This window comes from Oncorhynchus tshawytscha, linkage group LG06 (assembly GCF_018296145.1).
Source record: "Oncorhynchus tshawytscha isolate Ot180627B linkage group LG06, Otsh_v2.0, whole genome shotgun sequence".
Lineage (NCBI taxonomy): Eukaryota > Metazoa > Chordata > Actinopteri > Salmoniformes > Salmonidae > Oncorhynchus > Oncorhynchus tshawytscha.
The window spans coordinates 66,959,037-66,971,353 of NC_056434.1; the positions used below are offsets into that span (position 1 = coordinate 66,959,037).

Here is a 12,317-nt window from a genome sequence, read left to right on the forward strand (position 1 = left end):
CGGATGTCCTATGAGACAACATTAGCTGAGCTCACCAGTACGTGTGCTGCTCTGAACAGGTAGCTGAATGGGTAGTAGAGGAGGTTGATGAAGGAGGCAGCGTACAGGTCAGCATAGCGCATCACCTGTGACGCAAACAGAGTCTGTCTGGAGCCACTGCGGAACAGACTGCCCATCATCCCATAGCACATGTCCATGTCATGGGTCACTTTCTGTGGCGGACAGGGTAAGAGAAGAAAGAAAGTTAGAAGATTTAGAGGTTGGGTGGACTGTATGCTATGTGTACGTTTGGGTATGCATATGTGCGTGGTGCCAGTTTGCAGGGTGTACAGTATGTGTGTGTGTGTACCTTGATCCTGCGCTGGAGGGAACTGATATCAGGTCTCTCGTTGCTGCTGCTGTCAAGATTTCTGTGGACAGAGAGACAGTTCTATTGGATTGGGCTTTGGTGGAGTCAAGCTACATTCATTTGTACTTGTCTCACCATTCTATGGTAGAATAGGAATGCCGCCGGAATGTATAGCGGCTGATTTACGAGTTCCTGACCAATTCTGCTATTTTGTGCGTTTTGTTGCGATTCTTTTTTTGTACATAATGTTTCCTCCATTTTTCAGGTCATAGGAAACAAGCTTCTGGCCACCACTAACCTTGATTCAACTGCACATACTGCTCACCCCCAGACCAGGCCCCGACACTCGGGAAAAGAAAGAGACTACGATATAGAGGCCGACGTGTGGGTACCCTGATGATGCTACCGCGGCGAGTAAATAAAATCACTGGAGAAAAACCTGGATGAGTTCCGTTCAAAACTATCCTATTGGCTTCCCGAGTGGCGCAGTGGTCTAAGGCACTGCATCGCAGTTGCAAGCTGTGCCACTAGAGTTCCTGGTTCGAGTCCAGGCTCTGTCGCAGCCGGGATACTCATGGGGCGGCGCACAATTGTCCCAGCGTCGTCTGGGTTAGGGGAGGGTTTGGCCGGCAGTGATGTTATTGTCCCATCACGCTCCAGCAACTCCTGTGGCGGGCAGGGCGCATGCACACTAACACGGTCGCCAGGTTTACGGTGTTTCCTCCGACATATTGGTGGGGCTGGCTTCCGAGTTAAGTGGGTATTGTGTCAAGAAGCAGTGCGGCTTGGTTGGTTTGAGTTTCGGGGACACATGGCTCTCGACCTTCGTCTCTCCCGAATTCGTATGGGAGTTGCAGCGATGAGACAAGATTGGATACCACGAAATTGGGGAGAAAAAAGGGGTAGAAGCAAAAAAAACACAACATTTTTTTTAAACTATCCCGTCAACGGGACCTTTGTTATAAACAGCTGGTGTGCAATCTCTAATATTGAAGGCTTGTGGTTGTGCTCGCCTGAGTTAGAATACTTCATGATAAGCTGTAGACCATACTACTTACCAAAATAGTTGATCAATATTTGTCGTAGCTGTCTATTTACCACCACAAACTGATGCTGGCACTAAGACCACAATCAACGAGTCGTATAGGGCCATAAGCAAACAAGAAAATGCTCATCCAGAGGCAGCGCTCCTAGTGGAAGGTGATTTTTATGCAGGAAAAATGAAATCAGTCATACCTTATTTCTACCAGCATGTCATCTGTGCAACTAGAGGCGAAATAACTGCTCCACACACAGAGATACATACAAAGCTCTCCCTCGCCCTCCATTTGGCAAATCAGACCATAATTCTATCCTCCTGATACCTGCTTACAAGCAAAAACTCAAAACAGGAGATACAGTGCCAGCGATCAATACAGAAGTGGTCAAATGAAGCGGATGCTAAGCTACAGAACTGTTTCACTAACACAAACTGGAATATGTTCTGGGACTCATCCGACAGCATTGAGGAGTTAGCACATCAGTCACCGGCTTCATTAATAAGTGCATCGACGACGACATCCCCACAGTGACCGTACGTACATATCCCAACCAGAAGCCATAGATCACAGGCAACATCAGCACTGAGCTAAAGACTAGAGCTGCCTCTTCCAAGGCCCCGGACGCTGATAAGAAATCCTGCTACGCCCTCAGACGAACCATCAAACATGCAAAGCATCAATACAGGACTAAGATCAAATCCCTTACACTGGTGCTGACACTCATCGGATGTGGCAGGGCTTGTAAACTATCACGGATTACAAAGGGAAACCCAGCCGCAAGTTTCCTAATGAAGCGAGCATACCAGGCGAGCAAAATTCCTTCTATACTTGCTTCGAGGCAAGCAACACTGAACCAATCATGAAAGCACAAGCTGTTCCGGACGACTGTGTAATCAGCTCTCCTTATCCAATGTGAGTAAGACCTTTAACCCGTAAGGATTATTTGGCTATTTGATTTTAAATTTTAAGACCCCTTGAAGTATCAAAAATAAAAATAAAAATATTATTTGGCCTTACTGCTATTAGCCCATACAAACACATTGAATAACAGAGTCCCCCCCCAAACAATCTAAAGGAAGTTTGTCCTTTTCCTCATTTTGCTACATTAAACAGTCTCCATCCAGAGTCTCATCTTTCCATAGAGGGGTTATATTAGCTTTCCGGACGCTACAGACGGTCTGACATACACCGTTCTATTTCTGTCACCTTTTACCGCAAATGTGTAAGTGTTACATAGGCGGTTGCGGTGGATTGAGACGCATCCAATGCAAAAAAACAAAAACAAACAGAAAGCTCTAGTTTTAACTGACATATTTTTATAGGGATTTTTGTATTATGCTAAGTAGTTTTTTGCAGAGGCGCGCACATCGACTTTAGGGGTTAAACAGATTAACATTCACAAGGCTGCAGGGCCAGACGGATTACCAGGACACGTACTCAGAGCATGCGCTGACCTCTCCCTGACGCAGTCTGTAATAGAGGTCGACCGATTATGATTTTTCAACGCCGATACTGATACCGATTATTGGAAGATCCGAAAAAGCCGATACCGATTAATCGGCCGTTTTGTTTTTTTACATTTGTAATAATGACAATTACAACAATACTGAATGTACACTTATTTTAACTTAATATAATACATCAATAAAATCAATTTAGCCTCAAATAAATAATGAAACATGTTCAATTGGGTTTAAATAATGCAAAAACAAAGTGTTGGAGAAGAAAGTAAAAGTGCAATATGTGCCATGTAAGAAAGCTAACGTTTAAGTTCCTTGCTCAGAACATGAGAACATATGAAAGCTGGTGGTTCCTTTTAACATGAGTCTTCAATATTCCCAGGTAAGAAGTTTTAGGTTGTAGTTATTATAGGAATTATAGGACTATTTCCCTCTATACCATTTGTATTTCATTAACCTTTGACTATTGGATGTTCTTATAGACATTTTAGTATTGCCAGTGTAACAGTATAGCTTCCGTCCCTCTCCTCGCTCCTCCCTGGGCTCGAACCAGGAACACAACAACAGCCACCTTCGAAGCAGCATTACCCATGCAGAGCAAGGGGAACAACTGCTCCAAGTCTCAGTGACGTTTGAAACGCTATTAGCGCGCACCACGCTAACTAGCTAGCCATTTCACATTGGTTACACCAGCCTCATCTCGGGAGTTGATAGGCTTGAAGTCATAAACAGCGCAACGCTTGACGCACAACGAAGAGCTGCTGGCAAAACGCACGAAAGTGCTGTTTGAATGAATGCTTACGAATCTGCTGCTGCCTACCACCGCTCAGTCAGATACTTGTATGCTTAGTCAGATTATATGCAACACAGGACACACTAGATAAACTAGTAATATCATCAACCATGTGTAGTTAACTAGTGATTATGATTGATTGATTGTTTTTTATAAGATAAGTTTAATGCTAGCTAGCAACTTACCTTGGCTTACTTCATTTGCGTAACAGGCAGTCTCCTTGTGGAGAGCAACGAGAGGCAGGTGGTTATAGCGTTGGACTAGTTAACTGTAAGGTTGCAAGATTGGATCCCCCGAGCTGACAAGGTGAAAATCTGTCGTTCTGCCCCTGAACGAGGCAGTTAACCCACCGTTCCTAGGCCGTCATTGAAAATAAGAAAGTGTTATTAACTGACTTGCCTAGTTAAATAAAGATTAAATAAAAGTGTAAAAAAATATATTTAAAAAAATATATATTTTAAAAAATCGGCCAAATCGGTGTCCTAAAATACTGATTTCCGATTGTTATGTAAACTTGACCTCTAGTCTGTAATACCTACATGTTTCAAGAAGACCACCATAGCCTCTGTGCCCAAGAACCTCAAGGTAACCTGTCTAAATGACTATCGCCCCGTAGCACTCACATCTGTAGCCATGAAATGCTTTGAAATGCTGGTCATGGCTCACATCAACACTATGATCGCAGACACCCTGGACCCACTCTAATTTGCCTACCGCCCCAATTGATCCATAGATGGCACAATCTCAATTGCACTCCACAATGCCCTTTCCAACTTGTACAAAATGAAAACCTACGTGAGAATTCTGTTAATTGACTACAGCTCAGCGTTCAACACCATAGTGCCCTCCAAGCTCATCACCAAGCTAAGGATTCCTGGGACTGAACACCTCCCTCAGCAACTGGTTCCTGGACTTCCTGATGGGCCGCCCCCCAAGTGTTGAGGGTAGACAACAACACATCAGCCACACTGACCCTCAACACGGGCCCCCTCAGGGGTGTGTTCTTAATCCCCTCCTGTACTCCCTGTTCTCCCACGACTGCGTGGCCGCGCACAACTCCAACACCATCATTAAGTTTGCAGATGACACAACAGTGATCACCGACAACAATGAGACGGCCTATAGGGAGGATGTAAGAGACCTGGCAGTGTGATGCCATGACAACCTCTCCCTCAACGTCAGCAAGACAAAAGGAGGTGATCGTGAACTACAGGAAAAGGAGAGCTGAGCACACCCCCATTCAAATTGAGGGGGCTGTAGTGGAGTGGTTGAGAGGTTCAAGTTTCTCAGTGTCTACATCCATAAGGATCTATCATGGTCCAAACACACCAACCCAGTCGTGAAGAGGGCCCGACAACGCCTCTTCACCCTCAGTTGGCTGAAAAGATTTGGCATGGGCCCTCAGATCCTCAAAAAGTTCTACAACTGCATTATTGAGAGCATCTTGACTGTCTGCATCACCGCTTGGTATGGCAACTGTGGGCATCCAAACGCAAGGCACTACGGAGGGTTGTGTGTATGGCCCAGTACACCACTGGAGCCGAGCTCCCTGCTGTCCAGGACGTCTATACCAGGCGATGTCAGAGGGAGGCCCTAAAAATTACCAGACTCCAGCCACCCAAGTCATAGTACCAATGCACCAAGTCTGGAACCAAAAGGACCCTGAACAGCTGAACAAGCCAACCAAACAGCTACCCAGACTATCTGCATTGACCCTAATTGCACTAACTTTTTTTGACTCATCTCATACGCGGCTGTTACAGTTTACTATCCGTCACTTTTATCCACAGTTATACAGTGCCTTGCGAAAGTATTCGGCCCCCTTGAACTTTGCGAACTTTTGCCACATTTCAGGCTTCAAACATAAAGATATAAAACTGTATTTTTTTGTGAAGAATCAACAACAAGTGGGACACAATCATGAAGTGGAACGACATTTATTGGATATTTCAAACTTTTTTAACAAATCAAAAACTGAAAAATTGGGCGTGCAAAATTATTCAGCCCCCTTAAGTTAATACTTTGTAGCGCCACCTTTTGCTGCGATTACAGCTGTAAGTCGCTTGGGGTATGTCTCTATCAGTTTTGCACATCGAGAGACTGACATTTTTTCCCATTCCTCCTTGCAAAACAGCTCGAGCTCAGTGAGGTTGGATGGAGAGCATTTGTGAACAGCGGTTTTCAGTTCTTTCCACAGATTCTCGATTGGTTTCAGGTCTGGACTTTGACTTGGCCGTTCTAACACCTGGATATGTTTATTTTTTTAACCATTCCATTGTAGATTTTGCTTTATGTTTTGGATCATTGTCTTGTTGGAAGACAAATCTCCGTCCCAGTCTCAGGTCTTTTGCAGACTCCATCAGGTTTTCTTCCAGAATGGTCCTGTATTTGGCTCCATCCATCTTCCCATCAATTTTAACCATCTTCCCTGTCCCTGCTGAAGAAAAGCAGGCCCAAACCATGATGCTGCCACCACCATGTTTGACAGTGGGGATGGTGTGTTCAGGGTGATGAGCTGTGTTGCTTTTACGCCAAACATAACGTTTTGCATTGTTGCCAAAAAGTTCAATTTTGGTTTCATCTGACCAGAGCACCTTCTTCCACATGTTTGGTGTGTCTCCCAGGTGGCTTGTGGCAAACTTTTTAAACAACACTTTTTATGGATATCTTTAAGAAATGGCTTTCTTCTTGCCACTCTTCCATAAAGGCCAGATTTGTGCAATATACGACTGATTGTTGTCCTATGGACAGAGTCTCCTACCTCAGCTGTAGATCTCTGCAGTTCATCCAGAGTGATCATGGGCCTCTTGGCTGCATCTCTGATCAGTCTTCTCCTTGTATGAGCTGAAAGTTTAGAGGGACGGCCAGGTCTTGGTAGATTTGCAGTGGTCTGATACTCCTTCCATTTCAATATTATCGCTTGCACAGTGCTCCTTGGGATGTTTAAAGCTTGGGAAATCTTTTTGTATCCAAATCCGGCTTTAAACTTCTTCTCAACAGTATCTCGGACTCCCTGGTGTGTTCCTTGTTCTTCATGATGCTCTCTGCGCTTTAAACGGACATCTGAGACTATCACAGTGCAGGTGCATTTATACGGAGACTTGATTACACACAGGTGGATTGTATTTATCATCATTAGTCATTTTGGTTAACATTGGATCATTCAGAGATCCTCACTGAACTTCTGGAGAGAGTTTGCTGCACTGACAGTAAAGGGGCTGAATAATTTTGCACGCCCAATTTTTCAGTTTTTGATTTGTTAAAAAAGTTTGAAATATCCAATAAATGTCGTTCCACTTCATGATTGTGTCCCACTTGTTGTTAATTCTTCACAAAAAAATACAGTTTTATATCTTTATGTTTGAAGCCTGAAATGTGGCAAAAGGTCGCAAAGTTCAAGGGGGCCGAATACTTTCGCAAGGCACTGTATGTACATATCTACCTCAATTATCTCATACCACTCACTGCACATTGACTCAGTAGCCCTTGTATATAGCCAAGTTATCGTTACTCATTGTGTATCTATTATTACGTGTTTTACTTTCCTTTATTTCTCTATTTTCTTTCTCTGCATTGTTGGGAAGAGCCCCCGTAAGTAAGCATTTCACTGTTAGTCCATACCTGTTGTTTACGAAGCATGTGACAAATAAATGTAATTTGATTTTGATAGAGCACATTCGGTCAATAAAACCATGCCTAATTTAGTTTGTCAACCTTGAGCCTAAGTTTTGGCCGGATGTGGTTCAGTTTGTTGTGTAGACGAGGCAGAGACACTCACTTATAGAGCTCTGCCAGGAAGATGTCCAGAGACTGGAGCTCCTCAAACAGAGCTGGAACACAGAAACACACACGGTTGTAAGAGATGCACAACAGTGCACAAAGACACACAAATATACCCGAATACTGTTGTCAAGCATCAGTATCTATGACATGGGTGTGTTAAGCTCACAGCTCTTGTCAGTCCACACATGCAGCTCCTGAGCGAGTTCAGGGATCACCAAGAAGGTCCTCCACCCCTGGCGTTTTTTGGACTTGAGGATGTCCCCAAAGATGTGGTCCCCAATGTATACTATGTCCTTCCCTTTGGCCCCCAGCAGGTCACACACTATGTCAGAGGAACCTGTGAGGAGAGAGAGAACTGAAAACTAAGGCCTTGTTGGAATACTTTTGGACCATTTCCTTCCTCTGAGTCATCACTAGAGGTTCAACTACCACACGATAGTGATATGTGAAAAGGGTTAGTCATGTCATATCAGTGATTAGAATGCTTTTCCAAAGTCTTCGAACAGGGCTGTTGATGTTTGGCTCCTTGTAAATTCCCCGGCCCCTAAAGAGTGTATCCTTACAGGCTATAAACAGCCATGTACACTGTGGGAAATGAGACAGTATGGAAGCTCTACTTACATGTTTGTGTCAACAATACATTTCTAATTTATGAACAATATTTGTATATACAGTGCATTCGGAAAGTATTCAGACCCCTTGACTTTTGACACAATTTAAAAAATGATCTTCATCAAACTACACACAAACCCACAAAGTGAAAACAGTTTTTGAAAAACAGAAATATCTTATTTACATAAGTATTCAGACCCTTCGCTATTAGACTCGAAATTGAGCTCAGGAGCATCCTGTTTCCATTGATCATCTTTATGATGTCACTACAACTTGATTGGAGTCCATCTGTGGTAAATTCAATTGTACATGATTTGGAAAGGCACACACCTGTCTATATAAGGTCCCACAGTTGACAGTGCATGTCAGAGCAAAAACCAAGCCATGAGGTCAAAGGAATTGTCCTAGAGCTCCAAGACAGGATTGTGTCGAGAAACAGATCTGGGGAAGAGTACCAAAAAATGTCTGCAGCATTGGATCTCCCCAAGAACATAGTGGCCTCCATCATTCTTAAATGGAAGAAGTTTGGAACCACTAAGACTCATCCTAAAGCTGCCTGCCTGGCCAAACTGAGCAATTGGGGGAGAAGGGCCTTGGTCAGGGAGGTGACCAAGAACCCAATGGTCACCGACAGAACTCAGGAGTGCCTCTGTGGAGATGGGAGAACCTTCCAGAAGGACAACCATCTCTGCAGCACTTCACCAAAAGGGCCTTTATGGTAGAGTGGCCAGACGGAAGCTACTCCTCAGGAAAAGGCACATGCAGCCGGCTTGGAGTTTGCCAAAAGGTACCGAAAGGACTCTCAGACCATTAGAAACAAGATTCTCTGGTCTGATGAAACCAAGATTGAACTCTATGTCCTGAATGCCAAGCGTCATGTCTGGAGAAAACCTGGCACCATCCTTACGGTGAAGCACGGTGGTGGCAGCATCATGCTGTGGGGATGTTTTTCAGAGGCGGGAACTGGGAGACTAGTCAGGATTGAGGGAAAGATGATCAGAGCAAAGTACATAGAGATCCTTGATGAAAACCTTCTCCAGAGTGCTTAGGACCTGGGGAGACGGTTCACCTTCCTACTGGACAACGACCCTAAGCACACAGCCAAGACAACGCAGAAGTGGCTTCAGGACGTCTCTGAAAGTCCTTGAGTGGTCCAGCCAGAGCACAGACTTGAAACCGATCAAACATCTCTGGGGAGACCTGAAAATAGCTGTGCAGCGACGTTCCTCATCCAACCCGACAGAGCTTGAGAGGATCTGCAGAGAAGAATGGGAGAAACTCCCCAAATACAGGTGTGCCAAGCTTGTAACCTCATATCCAAAAAGAATCGAGGCTCGTAATCGCTGCCAAAGGTGCTTCAAAAAAGTACTGAGTAAACGGTCTCAATATTTATGTAAATGTGATAGTTTTTTTTACTTCTAATACATTTTCAAAAATGTCTGCCATTATGGGGTATTGTGTGTAGATTGATGAGGGGGAAAACAACTTAATCAAATTCAGAATAAGGCTGTAACATAACAAAATGTGGAAAAAGCCAAGGGGTCTGAATACTTTCAGTATGCACTGTATAAATGATATGTGTCAGGAGTGCGTTACCTCCAGAGTACACGATGCCGTGCTGCAGCGGTCCTGTGTATGTGCCAATCTTCAGCCGGCCTGTGGTCTGCAACAGCAAGCACTCTGGTAAGGTCATCGTGGCCATGCCAACATGAACACACAAAAACGTGCACACACACAGGCACCACACTGCTAGACAGTTTAACACATACTCGAGCCCAAACACACACTCACTGTGTCGACCTGCCGTAGCACTGTCCCCTCTCCGAAGAACACGGGTTTGCGGGCATCTACTAAGATCAGGTCAAAGTAGGACTGCCAGGGCCGATGGGGCATTCCCACCTGCAGCACAAACATACACACTGAACCTCTGTTCCATTTCAGCAGCTTGCCGCCTCCCCTAAACCCCTCTTCTCTTAGAGTTCTTAGGTCTGAAAGGAAGCAACAAGAATCTAAACAAGACAATTCAGTCTCTTACCTTTGGACCATGGGGGAAGTCAAACAGGTATGTCATTATTTTCTGAAATGATAAACAGAGAGACGTTATACTTCATACTTGTATTATATTATTATATTACGTTATACGTTATATATGTTCATTGATTGTGTATGGGGTTATGTACAGTGCAGTCGGTAGGCCTCACCTCTGTGTATTTGTAGTCACTGTTGGTGGCCAGGAACACCTTGGCCACTTCATTCATCCGACTCAGGAGTAGAGGGAGCTTCCCCTTCAATGAAGAAAAAATGTATTCAGCAAATTACATTTTAAGTGATACGTTTACAGGTGTTAAAAAAGACAAGGTCACTGAAAATGTGTCAGATGCAATTAAATGAATGTGAAGTTTACTTACATCCTTGACCACATACTTTTCCAGGTTTTCAACCGTTTTTTCTTTCAAAGATCCCTGATGAAAACAGGCGACAAAACATTTAGACAGGTAATAGAAGGAATAACAGATACAATAAGTATGTTTACATGCACCCAAATAACCCAATATTAAAAACAGATTATGGCAGTAGGCCGAGTATGGCAATAGTCATGTACACATCTTACTCTGCTTATCTTAATCGAAGTAAGCATATGCCCATTAAAACACCTGGTTTTCAGAGCAATCTTTACAATTATTAGCACCTGTAAACCCCTTAAATCGGAGGTCCAGCAGTGTATTTGATCTGTGCATGTGGCAGCACCAGCAGTGCAAGCCTCCCTCTTATGCGCGAGAGAAGTATACATCTTAGAAATAGTTTTCACATAAACTTTATATGTCCGAACTCAGAATCAAATAAGCTTCCCAAAAATAACATGGTCGCTGTTAGTTTGAGTGCCAATTTTCTGCATTTCTCAAAGCCCCATTAGTGTCCATGGAAACAGGATTATTAGGGAAATTGTTCTTGCAAAGCATGTAAACGTTTTAATCAAACTATTATATTAATCTGACTATTCACAATAATGGTATTACTGTGTGCATATAACCATATTCAGTGAAAAATACTTTAATGGATTTAGAAGAGGAAGTGAGGGAGGGAGGTTGTTTTACCTTCAAGTGGACCCAGTCCACAGCATCACGGACATCCTGGAACATGCTCTTGTAGGACATGAAGAGGTCTCCATTCTTAAAGCCAGTCTCGCAGCTGGGACCACAATAACTTGAATTAGAAATCCCAAACTATCTGATAATCATTCAAAATGATTCAGTTTTCAGAGGGAGAGCAGCACACTCACCTTGTGTATTTGGGGCAGTTGGTGAAGAAATCAACCAGACAAGCAAAGAGGTAGGTTTCTAAAGAGGGAGCAAGGTAAGGCCATTTGAAACAACAATGTGACATCAGCAAAAAGGACATTCCTCAGAAAATAAAAAAACAACACTAACTTATGGAACAACAACCAGGGGAGTATTTGAGCAGTACTCTGGAGCAGTAATGTGGACAGTATCAGCAAGACTGTGAACACAGTTCAGTGAATGTCACTCAGGCAGGGGTATTCAAAGATGGGGTCAGTGGGGTCACCCAAATAGTTTTTACGTTTTTGTTTTTTTAAACGTAAGAACATTTTTGAGAAAGATAATTCAATTTTTTGATGTTGAGTAATTGTATTTATTGGTTTCTTTTCATTTAGAAAATGTTATGAATTTAAGGTTATTTGAAATTGACAGATTTTAAAGGTTGTGTCATTAGATTTGGAGTGGGGTCGCGAGGGATCCTTGCCCCCAAAAAATGGGGTGAAGACTGCTCTCTCACCGGGGAGGTTGAACAGTGTGTTCAGAATGTAGAAGCGGTCTGTGTCTCCACGCTGGATAAACTTGTTGGGGTACATCTCCCTGATCTCAGGCCTAAAGGAACAGAGTGATTAAATGAGTATGATATGACTATACGCTGTGTGTATGTGCAATATGAGGGTACTTGGCATGAGCACATGGTAAATGTTTGGTGTGAGGGTGATATCATTACGAGCAGCAGAACTCACCCCCTCATGAAGTTGAAGCCGTGGGCACAGACCAGGATGTTGCCGTATGCGTCGACCTTGAGCAGATTCCCGTGCATTGTGTCAAACAACAGGCCTCTGGAACCAGAGGGTGGTAGGACAACTTGTCAGAACCATTTATATGTGTGTGAGATGGGAGCCATCCTCTCTAAAAAGGCTTACTAACTGAGATGTGTAACTTTTAACCGGGGCCAGACTGAAAGGGAGTATTTTCCTCAAGACCCCAAGTTATTTTTTAAAT

At 43.6% G+C, this 12,317-nt stretch overlaps 1 protein-coding gene across 3 annotated transcripts in view; it reads right to left on the minus strand.

Moving 5' to 3' along the window:
* The window catches only part of nt5c2a (5'-nucleotidase, cytosolic IIa), a 29,166-nt gene that overhangs the window by 3,674 nt on the left and 13,175 nt on the right, over positions 1-12,317 (minus strand). For all 3 annotated transcript variants that reach the window (XM_024424661.2, XM_024424660.2, XM_024424663.2), the window contains 13 exons: positions 12,059-12,154; positions 11,833-11,924; positions 11,318-11,375; positions 11,133-11,226; positions 10,446-10,499; positions 10,239-10,322; positions 10,073-10,114; positions 9,829-9,936; positions 9,634-9,700; positions 7,592-7,762; positions 7,421-7,472; positions 350-410; positions 36-212 (listed from right to left, as the gene is read on the minus strand). In XM_024424661.2, coding sequence (XP_024280429.1) covers positions 36-212; positions 350-410; positions 7,421-7,472; positions 7,592-7,762; positions 9,634-9,700; positions 9,829-9,936; positions 10,073-10,114; positions 10,239-10,322; positions 10,446-10,499; positions 11,133-11,226; positions 11,318-11,375; positions 11,833-11,924; positions 12,059-12,154 — 1,156 coding nt within the window. The remainder of the gene's footprint in view (positions 1-35; positions 213-349; positions 411-7,420; positions 7,473-7,591; positions 7,763-9,633; positions 9,701-9,828; positions 9,937-10,072; positions 10,115-10,238; positions 10,323-10,445; positions 10,500-11,132; positions 11,227-11,317; positions 11,376-11,832; positions 11,925-12,058; positions 12,155-12,317) is intronic.